Source organism: Drosophila busckii, chromosome 2L, assembly GCF_011750605.1.
Source record: "Drosophila busckii strain San Diego stock center, stock number 13000-0081.31 chromosome 2L, ASM1175060v1, whole genome shotgun sequence".
In the NCBI taxonomy this organism is placed as follows: Eukaryota; Metazoa; Arthropoda; class Insecta; order Diptera; family Drosophilidae; genus Drosophila; species Drosophila busckii.
In genome coordinates this window covers 13,066,211-13,090,934 of record NC_046604.1, presented here as the reverse complement: position 1 = coordinate 13,090,934, position 24,724 = coordinate 13,066,211, and the positions used below count along the sequence as shown (strand labels likewise).

Genomic DNA, 24,724 nt, shown 5'->3' with positions numbered 1-24,724 from the left:
TGCAAAACGCGTTATTTAATATATTGTTTGTAAATAATTCATAAATTTAGTAGCTGTGTGCGAATTTTCGTTTGTCTAACTTTTGCCGCTGTCAAGTCCCGTTACTTGGCGCTGCCATATTTTTTTATATCCAAACGTTTGCGTGAAAATTAAAGTTTTGTGCAGTGAGTTGTTGTTTTTTGTTAATTTTTTGTTTGAGTGCAATTAATAATAAACCGACCGAACATGGACTTGAGTGCCTGCAAAGAATATTGGGATGAGCAATGGAAAAATGATGTACTATTCGATTTGCAATATGTTAACAGATATATGTGGTAAGTTGTGTTATATATTTATTAAATACATTCATTACATATTTGTTTAGTAGAAATTTGTACAAGGGCAATTCGTATATTATTTATTATAAAGCTGCGCTGCGCTGCTGCTTACAACGCTAAGTGCACGGCGCAGAACGCAAGCAGCGCTGTCGCAGTTAGCGTCACAAAGCGAGCAGCGCCCGAAGCGTTGCAAAGGTCGCCCTTGCAGGTGAAGCAGCTCTCCACTTGGCGACTGTGCGTAACGGTGCATTCGTTGTCCTTTTGTCCAACAACTTCGAAGTGACAATCGCGTGATACAATAATTCCAGCGCGATCTATAATTAAATGAAAAATAAAGCAATTGAATTAGCTTCTATTTATTGCTGCTTCTTCTTCTTTACATTTTGCTTTTGCTGCTTTTTTCGCTGCACCAAATTTTTTCAAATATGGCGGCCTTGCTCACAACTAAGAGAGTAACGAGTTGACTACTTATAGTGAACTCATGCTAATGCGTAAAGTGTTTGATATCAAATAAAAATTGTAATAATTCTAATAATAATTATTAAAGTTATGCTATTTAATCGGCTTAAATACTGTGACTTACAGTTGATTAAATACAGTAAACTACCGCTAATTAAGTGCTTGCTGTCAAAATATAAATGTAATAATTCTAAACATAATTATTTTGAATATGCTATTTACATATTTAAATTTTATTTTATAAGGCAGTTGCCGCTTCAGTAAGCTGAGCAACTGTCTGAGCTCTTATGATTTCATTCAATAATCTTTTAATGCTTTCGTAATAAAAATTCTACTTTACTTAGAATATAATAATGAAGTTTGGGCTTCTCTATTCCCCATAGTATAAATAAGAAAAAACTTATAATATGAAAGTCACTTATACTTTGACAATTTTGTATGGAATTTAAATTGCTGTGTTGAAATTGTTGATATTATATTTATCATTATTACGCAATTAAATGTGTCAATTTTATTTTGAATATAAATTTCTGTATAGAATTATTTATATATATATTTCTCATGCTCTAAGGCTTATCATTATCCAATCAACAAACGCCAATGAGTCATAAGCAAATATTTCTAAGAACAACGGATAAACGTCTCTCTAAGTTCTCTTCTCTCTTGTAACTCGTGATGTTATTAAAAATCTCCGAGACTTTTTATTCATTTAAATTCACTCATTCTTTGCTATTTTAAGCCTACGCTTAGCTTTACAAAAATCTCGTAAGTAAACAATAACAAAAACTCAAGAATAGTGTAGGAAATATTCTTGATTTTTATTGCTTGCTCAACTTGAATGCTTAGGCTATGCTAATTGACATTCACCTTCAGTTTGGCGACTGTTTTGTTATATTTTCGGTTTCATTTACGCAATGACATCACTTCATAAATTGTTGCTCAAGGTGTTAAACGTTAACTAAATGCAAATTGAGTTCGACTTACCGCTAGTGACAACTTTGTTGCATTTGGTTACGGCCTGCAGCTGCTCCATGAAATTTGGCTTGGACACCAAATCGCAGTCCACTTGACGAATATTTGAGGTGGCATCAATTTTATCCTTGGCACAGTTGGGATCGGTTAGGGATTTGCATTGATAACATTTGATGGCAGTAGCTAAAAATATAAAAAGTCAAGCTACTTTATTAGTGTGTGCTAATTTATTATGTAACGCCCACCTGTAAAAATTTAATAATAACAAGCAAATAATTATTCACAATATGCGTCTTTTATTTTTTATACATTTTTTATTGTACACGTAGAAATACGTGCTTTAACTTGTTATTTTTTATCATTGATTTATTCGTTGCTGTTATTTTTTTTATTTGTTTATAGTTTAAAGATGACATCACATTATTAAAATTCAATACAAAATTTGTGGAATTTTAAATTATTTTTATAAAAACTTTTAATATTGTTTTAAGCTATGAAAATAGTTTTTTATAGCAAACAAAATTTTTATTTCAAACGTTTTCTATTACGCAAATAAATTTCTTTATATTTTCAAAGTTTTCAACTTTTGAACGCCCTTTGCATACAAACTAGTTACAAAAACTGGTTTTTTCTATTTGAGCTTTTAACCCACTTAAATTTAACACACAAAACTATTTACACTATAATTTTTTGTACGTTAATTTGCGCAGATTGCATATTTATTTTCTATAAATACTTAATTACTCACCACTGTGCATTAAACACATGGCAATAAGCACAAATGCAAACATTTGTTTCAACATTTTTATACAATTTTTTATTGTAATTTTGTATAGACACAAAAACGTTTTGTTCGTTACGCTGCCGCTGAACAACTGAAAACGAAATTAGTTTGTTTTCGTTTTCAACGTCGCGTTGCTGCTCAACTTGTTTATTTTTTCTTATTTGAGCGTCGTCAAGCTTTTTCAATTGTTTAAATAAATTGCGCTTTTGAGTGAAACTCAAAACGAGTTCTCAGCGCTAGTTAAAAACTATTTTGTTTTGATCGCTTGATTCGCTTACGTTTGTGAACTCTTTGAGCTTTGAAATTTTTGACTTGCCACAAATTGATTTGAATTGACATTTTAATTGCTGCTTGACACATTTATTATTGTTTAAGTTTGTTTGCAGTTCTATTTATTTGATTTCAAATTTTATTATAATTAGTAAGCAGCTTAACTCGATTCTGTCTGCGCTTATTAAAAAATATTTATTACAGTTCATTAAACTGTTTGCATATATATTTATTTATTACCTTTTACTGATTGCCCTGGTTGTTATTTAAGCTATTGACTCGATGAAATCTTTTTGCTTGTCTGTTGTCTTAAAGAATACGCAAGGGTTTTATACAGTCAAAAGGTCAAAAGCTTTAATGCATAAGTGTTATATATATATTTTTTACGCCTACAGCTTTTTGCATCTTGTTTCAAATGCGCAGTAATCTTTAAATAAATAAATGAACTACGCTTATTATCATGCTGCTAATAAATTTTAATTGAGTTGCCTGCTGTGATGTCAAGGTAGCTCTCTACCTGTCTCTTTCCCTCTCTTTTTAGCGCTGTCTGCTTCAATTTGCATTTGAGGTTTAACAAACTGTTAAATCAGTTTTGGCAAATAAACAGAATTTAATCAAAAAATCAACGTTTGCAAATTTATTTGTCATAATCGAAATGTGTGCGCACAGCATGGAGCTGGGAAATTGGTTTTGTCAACAATAATAGTAAAGAATTGTTGACAATGTTGTGCGTAATTAACATAACGCCAAATTGTCGCTGAAAATACCGTGTGAATAAAATAAAAAAAGGGTTAAGTAATAATAATGAAATAAAATAATATAAAAAATATTAGAAAAAAATTTGTATATTTTTTCTGTTTGTCAATGAGTTAAAATTTGCAAAAATAATTAAATTTAAGTTTAAAAAAATTTAAAAAGCATTATTTATTTTATAATTTTCGCATATTTTTTAGCTTATTAATTTGAATAAGATTATAAGCTAAAATCAAAATAAAATTGGAGAAATATAAATGCAAGTCCATTGTGCTCTTTGTATTCGTAATTTACATAGTATTTAGCAAAAGTCAAAAAGTTACGCGCTTGTTCAACAGTGCGTATGCGTGTTGCAGTCTGTTCGTATTAGACTTTTGCCATAAATTTCAATTTCCGGCCGCAGCAGGTCATCAATTAAATATATGTGCAACCATATATGACAATGCTAATAATTATTATGATTTGTGTTCGCAGATTTTGCACGTCGTTATATTAACACACACACAAATTTGTTGCAACCAAATACAAATAAAAAAAAAATCTTAAGCCGCTTTGCACTGCTGTTGACCAAACTGCAAGCAGAAAAATAGCTGATTGAATTTTTTTTGCACACACAATTTTTCTATTATATTTCAGTTGCAATGCAATGAGTGTAAGCGGTTGTTAGAGAGTGAGAGAGAGTTGGGGGCTAGTGTACGTCTGTTATTTGCCGCTTATTACCCTGGAGATATACTTGGGTTAGAATTCAATTATATGGCCAAGGCATTGAATATGAAAGATGGAGAATGATAGCTCAGACTGACAAGAGCACACTCTTGTTGTTTGAGAATATAATATGTACACCACTGTATAATGTTAGTTATTTGAAGGGGTATATAGGTGGCAAAGTAAAGAGTAAAGTTAGTTTTTGAATAATTTGATTGAGTTATAAAAAGTATTATGAAAGAAAAGTTGTAAAATGTTAGAAAGGCTTTTGGAAAAATAAAATGAGCAACTACAACTTTAAAAAATATTTCATTTATTTATAAAAAAATTATTAAGTTAAGCTACATGTAACATTAATGATATGTGATTGATATTTTAAAGCCTTTATTTATATTAACTAAATTTAAGTAATTTATATTCAGAAGTTTTTGTTTATTTTTTTTTACAATTTTAAGAAGGCATATTTCATAAATTATTAATATTATGATTAAAATAACAAAATGATAATTAATGCTTTTAACCCTTTTATTTACTTATTACTTAGATTTTATTTATTTATTATTGGTTATATATTTGCTATTATGTTTATTCTTAAGCGTTTTCTTTTGTAAATTAAATTTGATTTATTTTCTTTTGTGTTTATAGATATTTTTATTGTTTATATTATTAAATCTTTTATATTAATTACATTTTATTTATTTATTTATTTTTACTTATATATTTTTTTTATTATTCATGTGCTTAAACGTTGTCTTATGTTAATTAAATTTTATTTGTGCTTATAGATATTTTTATTATTTATATAACTAAACCTTTTAATTAAATTTCATTTATTTATTATTTTTGTTTATATATTTTTTATGACTATATAGGATATACAGGATATTTGCAACATCGTTGCTTTGCCAGATTTTCTTGCATTTATGCAATTTGTTTGGCTTTTTTTGTTATCAACATTATTATCAGTCGCATATTGTTGTGAACTGCAGTTACCCCGACTCATGTGACCATTGCCTGAAGTGTGTGTGCGAAAGAGAGAGATAGCTGTGCTGGTCTGCTGGCCATTTTGCAATATGATATTTATAGTTTTTTTTTTCAATCTGCGCATTGTGCAACTTGTGAAGCTTTTTGATAGAAAAGACTGCACAGACAATTTTAATAAGCAAAAGTCTCAGGTCGCCTGGACTCTTGGACTGGACTGCTGCTGCTGCTTCTTCTTATTCTACTTCGAAGCATTGTCATTTCATTTGGAAAACTTGCTCTAGCAGAAATTGAGCACATTTTCAATTTAAGCCAAACGAATTTGTTGTTGTGACTTTGCCTGCATTTAATGGCGTGTTGGAATAAACTAACGACAAGCTCATAACTTATGGAAACTAGTGTGTGTGTGTGTTTGCGTCTGTGTGTGCTGCAGTGTTGTTGCAAGCATAAACAAATTGTTTACCACTCTCGCTCTGTGTGTGTGTGTGAAACCTTAGAAACAAAACGCCCATATAATCTGTTCAATAACTTGGAAAATCATTGGCAATAAATCAAAATGACTTGCAGGAAATGCCAGCCCAGCCAACAACTAAAGACTAAAGGCAAATGCAAAGCCAAACCCAAAGTCGTAACCAAAGCTCTATAACCAAATGCCTGTCGGTATTTTTAGATTGAGTTAAGCATTGCCTTGTATTAAAGTCTGGGCCACTGTCTCTATCTCTGTCTCGTCTCAACCCCAAAACCAAATTTCAAATTTAACACTTGGGCGGCATAAATTTTTCTTCTGTGCTTTTGCATTTTACGCAACATCAGCAGGAAAATGCGATAGAAAGAAAATAAAACTGAAGTCCATAGTTCAAAGGCGAATTGTTAATGCGCTTACTTCAAATTTAAATAAAATAACTATTTATGCAATAATATTTACATTTTTTTCTCTTTATATAAATATTAATTTTTGATTTACAGCTATATTTAATTTATTTATTTTAATTTATAGTATTTTGAAATATTTGTAGCACACAATAAATTGAATTAAATTTTATTTACATTTATTTTTACATTTATCGATTTTTTATATTTTTTTCTCTTTTTTTTTATATAACTTATAGTTTTTTATTTACATATGTATTTTATTTTACTTTTTCATTTATGCTATTTTGTAATATTTTTAGCTCAGCATATATTTAATTAAATTTTTCTTTTCATTTATTTTTACATAAATATTTTTTTTATTGAAATTAATTTTCTAAACAATTTTTAATTGCACTAAATTGGATTTTTGGCTTAAATGCAAAGTTTGAATAACAAATTGAATATCATATTTGAAATATTTGTAGCTCAGCATAAATTTAATAAAATTTTTTGTTACATTTATCTATTTATTTTATTGAAATTAATTTTTTAAAATATTTTTAATTACACTAAATTGCATTTAATTAATTTTTTTTTTACACTTATTTATTTATTTTATTGAAATTAATTTTTAAAGTAGCTTTAATTACCACGAAATTGCTTTTTTGGCTTAAGTACAAAGTTTGAATGCAAATTTGCCACCAATTTTATGTATTAAATACCATTTATTTTTACATTTATATAAATTTTTTTATTGAAATTAGTTTTTAAAATATTTTTAATTACACTAAATTGCATTTTTGGCTTAAATTTGTTAAAATTTGCCAACAATTTTGAATAGTTTGCATACCTTAAACAAAAGCGAATTACCCGAATGACTTTTTCAGACTTTAGTGCGTGTGTCTGCCTGACTGTCTGTCTGACTGTCTGTGAGGTTTGTCTAGGTTTTTAACGCTGCCGTTAACACATCATTTTTTGGGGGCGCTGCTGTTAGCCATTATCTTTCACTTGCGATCAAATGAAGTGTGCAATGTGTTCGCTGTCTCACACTCCCAAGCTCTATCGCACTGTCTGTTTATATGCAATGTGTGTGTGTGTGTGTGTGTGTGGCTTTAGTTTGAACTGGCACGAAATGAGCTTGATGCCTCGCACTCTGAAGCGCTCTAAGCGGCAAGCGCCGTTGTCCACGTTTAATGTCACTCGGCAAAGTCGCAAATTGCTGTGCATGAGCTTTTTATGTTCATGCAAATGTCACCAATGCAGCCAGCGCAGCAGCCAGCAAGGTGGTGGGGAGGGGTTAGAAGGGTTTAGAGTGAGTTGAAGTGCTTCATAATGTCGGCATAGCCTTTTGTTTGGGGCTGCGTCGAAAAATGCACTCAAAAGTTTACACAGAATGAGGGGGGCGGGGTTAGGTCAAATCCTGTTGTATGGCTATGTCCTGTTTTTCGTCCTCGCTGCTGCTTTCGTCCATTTGCCCTGTGTTTGGTAATTTTGTGCTTAGTGCCAAAAATTCTCGCTCTCTCTCTTGCACGCTCTTTCGCTCTATCTCTTGTTTTCCGCTTAAAATCAGATGTCGAAATAATTTGCAACACGCCGTGGCAACATAAAAGTTGCTAGCAAGGGCTCATCGTCATCCTCGTCGTCGTCGTCTCTTAGCAAAGTGGCACGTGTTTATGGACTTTGGGCAAATGGGGCACATTTGTTGCTGAGCCAGAGCCGGAGCAGCAAGCCCAGCTTAGTAGTAGATAAAACAACTAGAGCTCTTTGGCTACTAAGTGATGGGGGAATTGTTTAAGAGCTTTTGGCTGCGACAAACGCACACATGACTAAATGGACACAGTCTAAACAGCTGACATGTGAGCTCAATTGATCCTGGTTTGAAACATTTAGGCAGCTAAAGCCTGAACAAAATACAGAAACTTTATTTATTGAAGCTAGAAAATTCATTTTATATTTTTTTAAAATACTTTTTAAGCAAACTTTGCTATACAAGCTTCGAAAATCTGTTGAATCGCTTAGAAAAAACTAAATTAAAATAAATAAGGTAACGTCTTATATAAAAATCGGCCGACAATGACAAAGTTGGCTAAACATATAATTTTTTATCATAAATTATTGCTCAATGTGTTGAAAATTTTTAATTTGAATTTTATTTTTGAGCTTAGAAGGCAAAAATGTATAGATAAAAAATATAAATAGCTCAAGTTTGAAATAAAATATTGCTCAATTTATATTATTTGTTATTTTTATTTATGATACTTTTTAATTATTATAACATAATTTACAAACTTTCTGTATTAAGCTGCCTTCTCTTATTTTCACTTCTAACTCTTTCCTCTTGTATTTGTGTAAATTTTCTACTTGAATTAATTTGGCCTCAGAAATTTGACCCACAATTTTCATACGTTTCATACAAAGTTTTGTGTGGTTATAAACATAAGTGCGTCTCTTCAATACTTCAAATAACAAATAATAAAATCACATGGCAACAATTTGACATAAATTTATGCAGCAAACGCAATTAATGAATTCAAATTGTATATTGAATGCAAAATATAAACTAAATGCAATCAGACAATAAGCGACAATGAAATGAAAGCAGAGCAACAACAACAACAATAATAATAACCACAAACCAAATTCGCATACACAGCTGGTGCGGCAGCTTCGTAGCAACAACAAACAGCAGTAATAACAATAAAGTTAATTAAATTGTGCATTGGTAAAGTGCGCTCTCTGCAAAATGAAATCTATCTCAGCTGGCTGAATGGATTCCCAATGCAATCTCTGAGATCTAATGTGTTTACATAATACAAATAATATGAAAATAACAATAAATTAAGCTAAGCAGCCATAACAAGGCGCTGCAACAAAAGACAAACACACAAACCGAAACCGAAAATCCAAAATACGATATGCATATTGTGAAATATACGAGAGTGTAGCCTACATTTGGGCGAGAAGGAGAGCGAGAGCTGTTTGACGAGTAGCATAAATAGCCGTTTTGAATTTAGTATGCTTAGTTTCTAATTTGTATGCAATTTATAGTAAATAAATACAGTAGATTGATCTGCGCTACCAGCGAGTATCAATTAAGAATTATTTGTAACGAGTAACAAGTAAAAAGTAACGAGAAGTAAGCGAGCTTTAATTTTAATTGCTGTTAAGCATAGCCAAGTATTAAGTTGAGTTTTAAAAAATTAACTGGTAAACAGTAACGAGAAAAAAAGTAACGAGTAGTTTATATAAAAATAAATTAGAGCTTGAAAATGATAAACTATTTATATAGAGCAGCTGGGTTAAATGTTTAAGAAATTGTACTATGCGAAAAGTAGCGAGTAATAATTGCAGCGAGTTATCGGAATAAGTTTGATAATATACATAATTAAAGCGCTAGTAATTAATTACTTACAAAACTAAATATATAATAATAATAATTAACTAACGAGTTAAGTATTGCAACGAATTAAACAAAATGTATTTACACGCTACTTTGCTTGACGCCCCCTACGCTCTAAATTGTTTCACTTGCATTGGGAATATCTATTGTATTGTAATGGCAAACAGCTGAGACACCCAAAAGTGTAATAAATTAAAAAGTTTTTGCTTGCCCAAGCGAGAAATAAATTCGTTATTATTATCGTCTAAATGTCAAAGCGCATTAAAATCAAGTGGGCGGCTGCACGAACACACACAGACAAAGGCAGTTACAGATGTGTGCGCATATGTGTGTGGCTGTGTGTTGCCCAAGCAGCTGAGCAATCGAAGCAATAAACCACGAATCGAAATACGCTAGTGCCGCTGTCTCTGTCTCTGAGCCCAGAAACACGGATATAAATTTCAATTTCCGACACTCTAAGTGGCGGGGCAAATGAAATAACATTTTCATTTAACCTGCATTCGATTTCGAGTCTCCGTGCATGTGTGTGTGTGTGTGAATGCGTTTGTGCATGTTCGTGCATGTCCATTATCGACTGCTTGAAGAGCTTTGGCTATTTGCTTGTTGCCCAGCTGTGGCGCAAGCTCAGCAGAAAGTGCCCAACCAGCCAGCCCGCTTGCCTTTTGCATTGCAGATTGCATTGCATTACTCTCAGCTGCAACCCACTCCCACTCCCACTCGCTCTCCAATTGCAAAGCATCAAACACGCAACGCACCAGACATTGAGACTCGCATGCTGCTCGCCCCAGAGGCTGCTCCGGTTCTGGTCACACACACACACACACATGAAATTGGCCATAAATAACATTTTCTTTACATTTCATTTGAGGCTAAAGCAGCTGCAGCCACAGTCAAGCCTTCGGACTTCGACTTTGTTGCAGCTGCAGCTTAAACCAGTGGGCGTGGCAAAGCTGCAATTAGCCCTTAGCTGTTGCTTGAATTGGCTGCCAATTTGCAGCTTAGAACGCTAATTAAACTTGATGCTCGCTTTTATTTTTTTCTGCTGCTGCCAAAAGTTTGCTGTGATCAGGAAATAAACTTTCCTGCCTGTCAATAATTAAAAATGCAATTAAATGTGGATTAATTTTTAGCAGCTGTTTGTTTGCTGCGCTTTCAAACAACAGCAACTGCCTGCGGTTTCAGCTTAATTAATTTAAAGCGTATTTAAAACCAGCAACTTTTTAATCTTGACAATCCGAACTGATTGACATGTGGGCTACAAGCTGTTGATAGTGCAACGTCGAGATAAGCTTTTTATTGTGTGTGTGTGTGTTTTAACAATTAAATTGGCTGTGACGAAATTTTATATTATAAATAATTGCTAATTGGTTTTGGTAGTCTAAAGTTTGATACTTCAATTCAATTAAAGCTTTAAAATATATTTAAGAAAGCAAACATTAGTAAATATATATAAATAATTAAATTTTTTCTTTTTCGCAGGTAAGTTCTAACGCGCTGACGCTGTCCACTTAATGTAACTGGGTAAATATTAGCCACAATAATAAATAAGCATAGAAAACTCAACGCTACATTGAAAAGTTTTCAATGTGTGCAACTTTCAACTGCAACTGCCACACATAGAGTGAATTTTATATTTAATAATTCAATTACAATATTTTTTTTATTATATTATTTTTTTTTTTATTTATATTATTATATAATTTTTAAAATAAAATAATATGCAAATAATTTCCACTGAAAAAAAACCTTAAAAAATTAAATTCAATTAATAAAATTAAATTTTAAATAATTTGTTATTAAATTATTGCAATTTTATTCGCTATGTTTAAAATTTATTTAATGTGCAAATTATATTTTCTGTTGGAAAAATAATTAAATATATATTTTTATTGATTTTATATTTTATAATTCTTTGCAATAATTTTTTTTACTATATTGAATACTAAATTAAATTCTTAAAATTTTTTATAATATTTTTTTAGAGCATCTGCAATTTTATTCTACAATTTATGAATGTTTTTTATTTTTTAGTGCAGCTGCTTAGCTCAATTTCCTGCAATGTATACATAAATGACCTCTTCAGCAAATAGAATAAATATAAAGCAAATCAAACGAATCGCAAGCAAAGAAAAAAAGGCAAACTTGCTTGCTCGCTTTGATTTCCCCATGGAAATCAGTTTAGCTGTTTGGCTAAGGCAAAAAAACGCAGAAAAATCATAAAAAATTGTAGCGCAACAAATAAAACAAGACAAACAATTCAGAACCAATATAAAAGCAAAGCATGTGTGATGCGATGACAAAAAATCAAAAGCGAGAAACATGACATTAAACGCGTTACGCATACGCCATGTAGACATGACTAAACAAAATTTGCTGTGAAATTTTACAAAAGACATAAACGTGTGAATGCCTTAAAGGCAAACGCGCATGCATGAGTGTGTGTGTGTGGGTGTGTGTGTGTGTTTGTGGGGTAGACAACTCTTGAGTTTATTTCATGCATTAAAAGCTTTCAGACTTTCCTGCCTGCTTGTTGTTATTTCACAGAAAAGTTTCTGCAGCATTTATAGACACACTCACTCTGCTGCTGCTGCTGCTGCCGCTGTTGTTGCCTTAGGACTTTCAATGCGGTTTTTGGCTTTGGCTTTTACTCCTTACTATCAGTTCGAAAGTATCGTCTGTCTGTCTGTCTGGCTTGCAATTGTGCGTAAAATGTTTGCCGCCGCCTTGTGTCGATTCTTTCTCTCTTCTTATCTAATGCAGCTAATTTGTCGGCAGTTTTCACGCTTTTGTTTGCAAGCGCTCAATTTCAATTATTTAGCTGCAGAGCCAGAGCGCGGGGCGGAGCAGAGAGTTGGATGTAGCCAAATTTAAATTTATTGGCCATTTGGCGCTGTTTCGAGCGCGCGAAACACAAACATGGCTATAAATTTAACAGTTAAACAATTGATGTTTGTACAGGTTCCTAGATAGCCCTCACAAGTAAATTGGCCAAACGGCTGCTGCCGCTGCTGCTATTGTTGACTGGCTTTATGCTCTAACGAGGTGTGCTTAAGCTTTTAATGAGAGTTAATTAGTTGCAAAGCTAATTTATGTATATTTCGCATAGATTTTATGCTTTAATTATAGAATTTGTGGCATATTTATTAGTGCAAAATTTTCTATAAATATTTGGAAAACGCTTTTTAATAAACTAATTAAAAAGTAGAACATTTTTGAATATATTTTAATATTATTTACAAAACATTTAAAATTAGGCTTAAAAAATCTTTAAGAATTCTAGGATAAATACTAGGTTATGTTAATAAATTAATTTTAGTATACAATTTCGTAAATTATATTAATTGACTAGGAGAAACAATTCTTGAGTTAAATTAATAAATTAATTATTAAGTGATATATTTATTAACTTAAGAATTTGTATACTAGAATTATTTAATATTTTAATTTAATTTTATTCAACTTAATTTGTATACTAAAATTTTTTAATTTAATTTTATTCAACTTAAGAATTTGTATCCTAGAATTTTTTAATATTTTAATTTAATTTTATTTAACATTATTTGATTTTATTATTGCTTCATTTTTAACAATAAGTACTTAATTTTATGAAATCTAATTTGTTATATTCTGATTGAATAATCAATGTTAATCTTAATCTTCTGATAAAATAAACTATTCTGGACTTTTAAAATTAAATTTTGTAAGTCGTCATACAATTTTTTTGTAAATTTTAATTTATTTCGTTGTAATTTGTATTTATAATTAATTTTATTGAACTTTGCCTTATAATTTTCATTCTTCAAGCAACTTTTTGAACAGCTCTCGCTTTGTACGCTGTGCTAGCCCCAAAAATAATAATAATGAAAATTTTCGATTGCATGAAATAGTCCCGGGTAGCGCACTTATCCTTCTTAGTTACACTTTTGCTTGCCCCGTACTGTTGTTGCTGTTTTTGTTTTGTTTGGGGCTACAACGTGCACTTATTGATACTTATAGCACCACACACACTAACACACACACACACACACATACATATAAAGCATATATATTGTATATGCAGCGACTTGGGTTTCTCATCGCTCCCTTGGGTTCTCGCTTGCAGCGCTGGCAAAATAAATTCAATTTTGTAAAACTGATTCCAACGATGCGCTCGATCTACCCCTAGCCCCCACCCCCCACCCTTCTGACCCTTTTGCTGTGTGTGCGTGTTGCATATGTGAAAAATTTTAAGCGAAATGAATATGTATTGGCATTTAGCTGAAGTAGCTGCTACTAGGTAGCAACAAAACAACAACAACAACAAGTGCTAGTTGTTGCTTATATAGCATATGTAGCATAGATAACAATTTATTGCTATCAAGCGCGCCAGCCAAAATGCTATAGTAAAAGTTAATGAAAGCAATTTGTTTGTCGCTCGCTCTCGCCCATTGAGTTCAAAGCTCTCTGGGCGTAAAAAACGCATAAGTAAAAGCTTTTCTCTTAGCTCAGTGTGCCAATAGATTTTTTTTTTTAACACACACACATAAACAAACAAAACTGTTTAAAGCGTAGCTTAGTTGAAGTGTTAGTTAAGCTGCGAAGTTAAGTGAGAGTTTAGTGCAGCTTAAGCTACAGCAAATTGTTAGTAGAAATTTATTCAATTTATTGAAAAAAAATATCATTTAAATCTAAACAACATATCAATTTAAATTCCAGCATTGTATTGTATTAGAAATTCAGCTTAAACATATTAATTTTTATTAAAAGTAGCAAAATATTTATAAAAAAGAATTCAATTAATTGTAATTAAATTAAAAAAATATTAAATTTATAAAAAATAGTAAATGAAGAAAAAGTGAAACAAACTAAATTAATAAAATATTATTTATAGCACATATTAAAAAATATTAATTTTCAAAAATTAAAAAAAAAATGTTAGTGGAAATAAAAATAGTTTTAATAACAAATATTGCATATTTGCAATTTATAAATTACAAAAATCATAGAACACTAATAATAATGAATAAATATTGGCTTTTTATAGATTTCAAAAATTCTAGAATTTATCATAATATTACCTTTTGCATTAAAAACATAGAACATTAATAATAATCAATAAATATGCGCATCTTATGAATTACAAAAATTATAGAATTCAGCATAATATTCATTTTTGTATTAAAAGTGCACACAATTTGCTTAGTTAATTTTCAGTCAATAAAATGTTGGCATACAAATTTTCAAGCTTTTAATGCTTAACAAATTGCATTTAATAAACATTACTTTTTGCTTTAATAAAAAGCCCGCGCCTAAGTCAGTCAAGCATTTTGCTTGCTTATAAAAATATAAAAAAAAAATCATTGAATAATTTAGTGGCATAAAAATCGACTGCTGTGTGTGTTTATGTTTTAATATGTTGCAATTGAGTGTCATAAAAATTGAGTGTGCGCCAAAGAAAAAGACGCAATCAAAACAGAACTGAAGGCACACAGCGACTTTTCAATCAAAAGCGAAATGTGTGTGTGGTGCTTTTTTTTTAACGTAGGCTGTTAACCCTTTTTGGCTGGCAACTGGTCCCAGAGCGTATTGGCAATACAAAAATTGTGGCCAATACGCCAAAGAACCGAACGGGGCACTCAAATGAATTGGCGGTTATTGTATTGGAGAGTAGAGAAGTGAGGTGAGGTGAGGCTTGAGGTTTGGCTTAACGCTTCATTGGCTGCGCCCACAAACTACACCCAAAGTAATCACATTTAATATGAAACGCACTGCAGCGCAGCAGCACACATATGCATGTGTGTGTGTGTGTGTTGCAGACATGTTTATATTATATTATTTTTTTTACTGTGGAAGTGACCACTAATTGAGGCAACGGAAGTCTAGAAGCCACAGCCAACAATTTTTTAAATAAACAAAAATGCCACTAAGTGTAGTTTAGACCGCAAAACAGGACGCTCAGCAGACGCACACACACACACACATACACACAGAGAGAGTCCAAGCGGCAACTTCCGCTTTATGCTGACTGCACTTGCCCCACACACACACACACAGACTGAGGCACATACTAAACACATTTTTCAAACTGTTTCCGCACAAAAACATTTTACATGCCATAAAAGAGCAACAGAGATCGAGAGCGAGTCCGGGGCTGTCATATTCTAGCCAAAGGTCTGAAGCTGCCGCCTGTGAGCAGCGTGTCCATTGTCTAGTGTCCAAAGTTGTTAATGCAATCACATAGCATTCATATTCATCATAGCCAAGCCACAAAAGAACACAACACACATGTCTATTAAGAGCTTCTGGACTGGGCGGGGGCTGGGGCGTGGCTATTTACCCCACTTCACAGTCTTTGATGTTGCACGTACTTGTGGCACAGGCGCTAACTGTGCGCTCTTTGGCTAAACTTTCGCTCTCTATTACCAACAAGGACTCAAAAATAAAATGTATGCAAATTTTACGTGCGTGTGTGGCAAGTGACTCAACTGACTTTTTGACTGCTTCATTTTTGCTGCTTAATATTTGCTGCTGCTTAAAATATATTTTTATATAATTTTTGAATGTCCAATTCCCAACAAAAGTGACTTATTGCCAATATTCAAATTTAATTTATGATTTAAACAATTTTAGCCATAGAAATCTTTAAAACTTATAAGCAAAATTATTTACATATAATTTAAATTTTTTTTTGTAACACATCAAATTTTTTTAATATTTTACTTCTTCAAATCTCACATTATTTTAAAAACCTGTGGATGCTATTCATGCCCAAAAATATAAATTCTTAAGAATCATTGAATTAAATTGATATACAAAATTATTTATATTTAATTTTAAATTTTTTTAAGAAATCAGGACAAAATGTTTTACTATTCACATTTGATAGATCTCAATATATATCACAATATTTTGAAAATCTTTGACCCATCGACCAAAAGTATAATTTTTTTTTTTAGAATATTGAATTGAATTGATATTCAAAATTATTTACATTTAATTTAAATTTTTTTTGGTTTATAGACTTCAAATTTTATTACTATTTTACTTATTATCTATGTATGTATGATTTCATAAGAGTATTGAATTGATATACAAAATTATTTATATAATTTAAAATTTTTTTAGTTCACAGAAATACATTTTCTAACTGTTTACATTTAATATTTCTCACAATATTTCGAAAATCTTTGACCCAATGAGCCAAAAGTATGTATAAGACTATTAAATTGAAAAATGCTCAACAGTTTTACGAATTTTCCAATTACTTAAATTCAAACTTCCGCGCTTTATAGCTATTCAAAATTTAATTTATCTTTGTTCCGGCTGCTTTAGTGCTTTAGTCGGCTGCTTTATGCCCAGGACTTGCATTTTAAGCAACTATTTTATTATCAAACATTTATCAACACGCTGAGCAGAGCGCCGAGCTGCGCACATTGCGCTTGGCATAAACGCAAATGAGAAAAATGTGTAAAAAAAAAGGAGCAGAAGATGAAAAGTAGAATCTCTGCACTGTTCGTGTCATAAACTGAACACTTGATTTGTGAAAATTGTTTGGGCGCTGCCGCCCTAGACACGCCCCCAACGCTGCGCGCTCAGCACAGTGTTTGCCTTTTTACTTTTTTTTTGCCAGCTGCGCATTTTTTTGTTGCTTTTTTTTTTAATCATAGTCTCTCACCTGATGCAGCCGAGGCGCGTTTTATTCAACTTTTAGCTGAAGCTACTGTTGGATGCATCATGGCATAATTGCAATGTTTACCCCGTTTGCTGAGGCCAAGTGAAGCGTTAAGGCGGCCAGGGGGTGGGGTCGAGAACAGGTTCGTTGGCTCTTGATTAAAATTTCTGATTACTCTACTGATAGCAAAGAGAAAAGCTCTATGCATAAAAAAAAGAACGTAGCATAAAAAAAACTGCAGCGCTGGCGCTTTGTGACAGCAGCCACGCCTTCAGAGCTACGCCCATCCTCAACTTTTGTCTAATAACATATCAACACTCACAATAGTGTTGCCAGATTAGCTTATTTAAGGCTATTGCCACTATATTTATATAAATTTGGAAATATAAAATTTGGAAATGGCTTGGAAATTTGGAAAGCCTGAAATTTAGTTTTAATAATAAATGTATTAGCATTTTTAATGAAAGAATATAGAAGCTTATTTTCTTCGATTTTTACTTAAACTTTCCTCTTTATATATTTATATAAATTTGGAAAGCCTGAAATTTATTTTTAGTAATAAATGTATTAATCATTTTAATGAAAGAATATAGAAGCTTACTTTCTTTGATATTTAATTAAACTTTCTTCTTTATAAGATCGTGAATTTATTTTTCTAATCAAGGGAATTTAGAAATCAAATAGTATTGACTGCAAACTTTAACTTATTTGGGAGCTCAACATCTGGCAGCTATGCTAATAACATATCAACACTCATACAGACACACACGCTCTCTATATCTTCTTCTTCTTCTCCTCTTTCTCTCTCTCTGTTTGGCTTTCATTAGACATGACAGTCGGCTGCTGCTGTTGGCCTTACAAGTTCCTTTACGCTTTTTGGCATGATTGATGATTTCAATTTGAATTTCCATGTTGAGGCATCATAAACAACGAGATGATAAAAGCAGCAAAACTGCAACTTAATTTAACTTTTTTTTTTTTGTTTCCACTGTACTTCCGCTTGTCAGTGTATACACTCCTGTATATTTTTTTTCGGTGCCTGGCTGCCTCTGCTAATTAATGATGCCCCATGACAGAAATTTATGTGCAATGCAAAAACTTTTGCAATATTTGTTGGCATTTAGTTTGCCTCTTCTGTGTGCCACTGTCTGTGTGCATGTTGCATATGCCGCTACGTATGTGTGTGCTTGTGTGTTGGTGAGCTTGTGTTTCGGCACTTCCGCTTCCTGTATTAGGCTAGTCAAATGGACTACGCTCTCTCACCATCATCATCAACACAGTTCTGTTTACCTGCCTCTGCGCCAGGGCATAATTATTTTAACATGCGGTTTGTTATGCTGATTTATGATCCGAGAGATTTTTTGGCGCAGACTTTACTATATTTTGGTTAGCATATGCTAACTAAATTTTAAATTGTCTGTTGGTTTTTGGCAACCTTTTGATAATGCACAAATATTTAAATCACAATCATAATTATCTTCATTATTATTAAATTCACATTACAAAAACTCAAGCTATCACACTTGGTTTACTCAATACTAATACATTTCATATTTGCATTAGCTTAAATTTTGAGAATCACCTAGAAGACATTCGCCGCGCTCTAAGCAGTTGAGAGTCTATAGGCGGATGGTGTGATGCTCGGATACGACGCACGTTGCTCCCACTAGCGATCCAGCGATTCTCACTTTCCAATAGCTACCTAATCTTTACCTTCTGTCTCATACTGTCACTATCTCTCTCTTTCTCTCTCTCCCACGCATCTAAGCTATCTCCTCTATCTATGTCAAGCTCACACTTGTTATCTCTTACGGACAATCTTATATTCTCTCTTCTATAATATTTATCTTGAGAGATGAGCTCTTTCTCAATATGCAATATCTCTCATACTCTCTTCCAAAAAATCTTTCTATAGGTTTTTTTTCCAAATTATATTTTCTTCTTCTCTATCTTTCTGTCTCTCTTTATAATATTTGTCTCTCACAATCTCTTCCGTAATATCTCTCTCTTTCACAATATCGTTCGTTCTCTGCCAAAATATCTTTCTATCAGTCTTTTTCCTAAAATGTGTTCTCTTTCTATTTCTCTCCTATTTTATCTTTCCGTCTCGCCCATAATATTTTTTTTTTCTATATCCTTCCCACAACATTAGTTCTCTTTTTATATATCTCGTATTATATCTTTCTCTCCTTCTGTTCCTCCCACAAAATTTTACTCTATTTCTCTCTCGCTCCTTTTCTCACACTATTCCACAGACACATTCTCTCACTCTTTTAATGAGTTTGAAATTATAAGCAAATATTTTATATTTAAATTCTATTTATACAAGAGAGCATTCAATCTGCGCTTTGTTAGCAAGTTAAAAATGTTGCACCAAAATGCTGTTTATTAATACATAACTCGTTTTGCCTCATTGTTCCACTTGTGTGTGTGTGTGTGTGTGTGCTGTCCACACGCTTTAGGCTACTTTGTCTGCCTAATGGTCATTTGGCTGCTGCTACCAACTCCATTATGCATTGTCTAGCTGCCGGCCCCTTCCACACTCTCTCTCGCTCTTCTCTTCTCTCCTCTATCATCTCTTGCTAGAATGTGTTTAATGCCGTGAGTTGCAGCTTAGTTACTCATGCTATGGCTTGTACATCAAATTTGCCACTGCATTTGCCACCGCCAGACTCTTCAGCTTGTCTCCCACTCTCTCTCTCTCTCTCTCTTCTATGTGGAGTGGCCTGTGCTTGAGGTGTGCTTTACAGCTTGGGGGGCTGCCTTTGCTCTTGAAGTTTAATATCATATCAGCTAAAGCTGAGCTTAGCTTCAGGTACTACATCCGTTGCTATTGTCAGTCTGATCGGTTTCATGTTACTTTCCACTTTTAATAAGCAACACCGGAAGTTGCGCTGCACTCAATAAATTTATTTATTGGTGTTTTATGCAGTTTTTAATTAAATATTGATTTAATTTAAATATTGATTTAATTTAAATTAATTTTGAAAATTTTTTTGCTTCATTTTGTATACAAATAAAATTGCTCTCTTATTTTAATTCATAAATAATTCTTCAAATATTTTAAATATATTTTTTAATACAATGCTTATATCAATTCATTTATTAATAATATTCAGTATTATTTTTTGAATTGTTACTAAATTAATTCAGCAACTAATCAATACATAATTCTTCCCAATACTAAATGCTTAATCTCTTTGGCAATTTTACAACACACACACGTCATTTGTTTTGCCACAATGCACAAGCAATGAATGCTTAAAAAAAGAGAAACGAGTATGCCAACTATAGTGACAAATGCAAAGCGGAGGAGAGTAGAGTGTGGCGATAAAAGATGAAAACTGACAATGCACAATGACAACGACAACTGACAATGAAGACTTGTCAAATATTGACGTATCTCTTGAAAATTGCGCTACAGCGAGCGAGAAGCGGCTCATCCAATGTAAGCAGCCAATGCTTGACTCTGTGCGCTCTCTCTCTCTCTCGCTCTCTCTATTTCTGTCTCGCTTTAGCACACCCACACGCTTGTCTAGGCTAAAGCGCTCTGACTGTTGCCAGCAGCGAGCAGCGTCAGCAACATCATCAACTGGTTGCCAACACACATGACACTGTTGCTAACTATAAAAAAAATGAATATAAAAATGAAACAACGGTATAAATAACCCAGCAGCACAAATTAGTTAAATGTGGGCTAGCAATAAAATGTAGCTTAGCTTGGTATAAATATTGTTAATTAATATTTAACATCTTTACGCTAAATTCTTTATATAAATCAAATTGTAATGAATATTTATTGGCTAGCTAAATACTTTTTTATCTTATTCAAATTTAAAAAAAAAATGTATTAAATATTCCAACAATTTTTTGAGTAAGTGAAATTTTTTTTCTTTTTATTTATTTATTATATTTAGCATATATTCAGCATACTTATAAAAAAAATTATTTAATTATTTTTATTATTTGCTGAAAACTTAAGCATACATTTTTAAATATTATTCCAACATTATCACAAATTTATTAAAAATGTAGCAATTTTTTTTTTTATTAATTTTTCAAATTTAAATTTTTAATTACTTAGAACTTTTTATTTTTATTTATAATTATTATTATTTAGAATTTATTTTTTATTTATAATTATTATTATTTAGAATTTATTTTTTTATTTATATTATTATTAATAGAATTTTCTTAATTTATTTTTTAAATAACATTCATTTTCATTTTTATGAACATTTTATTTTAAATTCAAAGTTTCTTCGTATACATTTTGTTCATTTGATTTATTTAATGCACTTCTAGCTATTCTACTCCCTTTGAAACGTTACTAATCAATTACATTTCATGCCTTTAGCTCGCTCATTTGTCCAACAGGGTTTTCTATTTGCTTATGCACACATATGTAACATTTTGTATTCTGTTGGCTTCGACATTTTCTGTATTTGTTTCAAGTAGACGCTACTATTACTACTACTACTCTTCTTCTTTTTTTTTTGTATTGTTTTTTTCGCTTTCGTTGCACTTTTGCTGCCCGTTGCTTGCAGCTCCTGCGGCACTTCATTTGCTGCGCTCAAGTGGATCCACTTTCATTTGTTTGCGCTACGCAAAACAAAAAAAAAGAAGAAGCAGCAGCATCGACGAGCCAAGGGTACGACACAGCAGCAGCTACAATGAAATGAGTTTGCTTGCTTTGGCACAAGTCTTTCATTTTTTTTTTTTTTTTGCTGCTGCCATTTTTTATATTTTCGTCACCCCGCCGACGCTTATTGTAGTTCGGTAGTAGCCGCTGAGGCAGCTGCTGATTCAGCTTTGTTTGCCTTAAGCCTTTGTGCAAACATTTCGCTCGCCTCGCAGGGCCAACTCAGCTGCATAATAAAAACCGAAAATACACTAAACTCGGCTGCAGGCGCTACCAGAGAGAAATAAAAAAAGCAGCATGAGCTCTGCCATTATGCGTTGTGTCGATGCCTCTCGTCCAAGGCTTTTGTGTCTTGCCAATGGGAAATGTATGGTGCATCATCAATACAAAACAGACGTGTACAGAAGTTTAACCCACACCCCCCCAGCCAGCCACTCATCCTCTCTCTTTCTCTTGGGGCACGCACTCACTTATCACGCATGCTGTGCTGTCTGTCTGTCTGTCTGTCTCTTTGCCTTTGGCAGACGTCTTTTGCTCTCTCTTACTCCCCCAACTGATTACTAGGGGCCAGTCATGCGTCAGCAGCTTAGATAGTCAATGAGCTGCTGTCAGCTTGCGTACTTAACATTTTGACTTATGATTAAATATTATGCATGATTTATTATAAATAAATCAATAAGGTAGGTCAAACAGCAATTCACAGCAATTTGAATTAAAAATAAGCAAAGAAATAAAGAAAAAATTATAAAAAATAAATAAGCAGTTGATAAAATAATATAATAACAAAAATAGCATTAAAAATAAATAGGCAATTGGTAAAATAAGATAATAATTGAAAACGTATACAAAAATTGCAACAAATAAAATAAAAATAACTTAAATAAGTATAAATAATTCGTACTATAAATAAATTAATTAATGCATAGCTTGCTTCACCTGAACATTTTTTTATCTTTGTATAAATATTTATATATATAAATATTTATACCTAATAAATAAATTAATTAATGCAAAACTTTCTTCATCTTAATATTTCTTAGCATCATCTAAATATTTATATTAGCTGGATAAAAAAAAAAATAGAATTTAAATTAATTAAAAATGTTCTACTAACAAATTAATTAATTATTAGTTAAAGCAGCACTTTCTTCATTAAAATATTTCGTGTGTGCTGTAAATCATTGAAAATTATATATAAATTAATTTAGCTAAATCATGCTAATAACTATTTTCCAACAAGTTTGTGCTTTAATTCATTTGAAAATAAAAATTGCAGCTGCCGATGACAACAGCTGGCACTAAAAAGCAACAGCAACTCGGCGGCAGCAACTCGAGAGAGAACTAACAACAATAATAATAAGAAGGCAAACAAACAAGAGGGCCAAGAGCAAACTTTGCACTAAATCTTTACAAATGTTTATCTTTTCTTAATCCCGCACTTAACTGCAGAGACCCCCGAACCCGCATTGGGCTTGGAGAAGAGGCGAGCGTAGGTCTGGGCCTGAATTTGCTGCTGATAGCATAAGTAAGAGAAAGGGGCGTGTGGGACGTGGAGACTTTGAGTTTTTCTATGCTGATGCTGCTGCTGCTGCTGCTGCTGCTGTCGCCTGGCAAATTGCTTAACGCTTCGAAGCGTTGCAAGTAGCAAGTGGCACGTTGCAAGAAGAGTATGAGAGTATGCTATTTTCTTAACACAGTTGTAGCAAAAGTTTTTTGGCAACAAAAATTGTTAGCTTGGCAAATTGCAAGCAAAAGTGCAAAGACAAGTTTTATAAGTAGCTCACTGCCAGGCCACGCCCACTTTTTACAGTCAGCTGACCACTTTAACGTCGCTCTTCATTTGCACATCGACCACGAACGTGACCAGCCAAAAGCAACACCCACAATTTTTTTTTTGCAAGCCAAGAGTTGAATTTTGTTTAATTGTTATTTTTGCTTTGTCGCAAACATTTTTATTATTTTTTGCATTGCATAGTTTTGTGCGCTTTTCTTCATTGCGTCTTAATCTTTTGTTGATGCTTGTTTATTTTGCAATTACTTAGGCGTTTTGTTTGCCGTCTGCACTGCGGCGTTGCCGTCGTCGTCTTAAGCTTCAACTCACCCCCACACACTTCTACCCCTCACCTATAAAATTTTAAGTGCTACACTGCTTTTCCTGTTGTTGCTGCTACGTTGTGTTTGCCTTTCCTGATGACTGCGCTTTTTTCGGCTTAGGCTGCTGTTGCTGTCTACTGTTGTTGTTGTTTTTACTTTTAGCCAGTTTAGTGTTAAGCTTTTTGCAGTTTAAGTTGTTTGCCTAATTTCATGCTTTGATTAGTCGCTCGAGCAGTGGAAATAAACTCATAAAAAGCCTTAGAAAAATTTGTTTATCAATTTGCAGCATTATAAGCTAATAAAAAAGCAAAATTTTACAATTTAATCGCTTTAAAAATGTATAAATATTTATATAAATATTTATTTTTTTGCTTCTTAATAATAAATGAACTTGCTTGCTTATTTAAGTAACTTAAGCAAGTAACTTTATAATTAAAATACTTAAAATATTAATAGAAAATATTTAAATTTAAAGTAAATATTTTTTTTAAATTATAGAAAATATTTTACACTTTAATATTAACATTTTTTTATTATATTTACAATTTTGTTGCAACTATTTTTCTTTCCTATAGTTCTTGAACTAATCAGTTTTACATCTCCGAATTCAATGGGTTTTTTTTTTAATAGCGAAGAGAGTAAATATATTTACATATTTCAATTGGAACTATTATTAACATTTTGTTAAATAATAATAGAAAATATTTAAAAAAATATATATTTCTATTATATTTACATTTTTTGTTGCAACTATTTTTAGTGCTTTTATTTTCTTATAATTTTCTAAATGGCTTAGCAATATTTTTCAAACGTTTTATTCTTTATTTGCTAATTTTTCTCAGCA

General features: G+C 32.1%; 1 protein-coding gene across 2 annotated transcripts; it reads right to left on the bottom strand.

The window, feature by feature from the left end:
- Positions 1 to 310: 310 nt before the first annotated feature.
- LOC108607867 lies at positions 311 to 3,131 on the bottom strand. 2 transcript variants are annotated; one of them, XM_017998956.1, is made up of 3 exons: positions 3,043 to 3,131; positions 1,761 to 1,931; positions 311 to 631 (listed from the first exon to the last, which is right to left on the bottom strand). In XM_017998956.1, the coding sequence occupies exons 2-3, from the start codon at positions 1,807 to 1,809 to the stop codon at positions 426 to 428; spliced, it is 255 nt and encodes an 84-aa protein (XP_017854445.1). In that variant the 5' UTR covers positions 1,810 to 1,931; positions 3,043 to 3,131; the 3' UTR covers positions 311 to 425. The 2 variants fall into 2 exon arrangements, with proteins under 2 accessions (XP_017854445.1, XP_017854444.1); XM_017998955.1 differs by lacking the exon at positions 3,043 to 3,131 and adding an exon at positions 2,497 to 2,620.
- Positions 3,132 to 24,724: the final 21,593 nt, after the last annotated feature.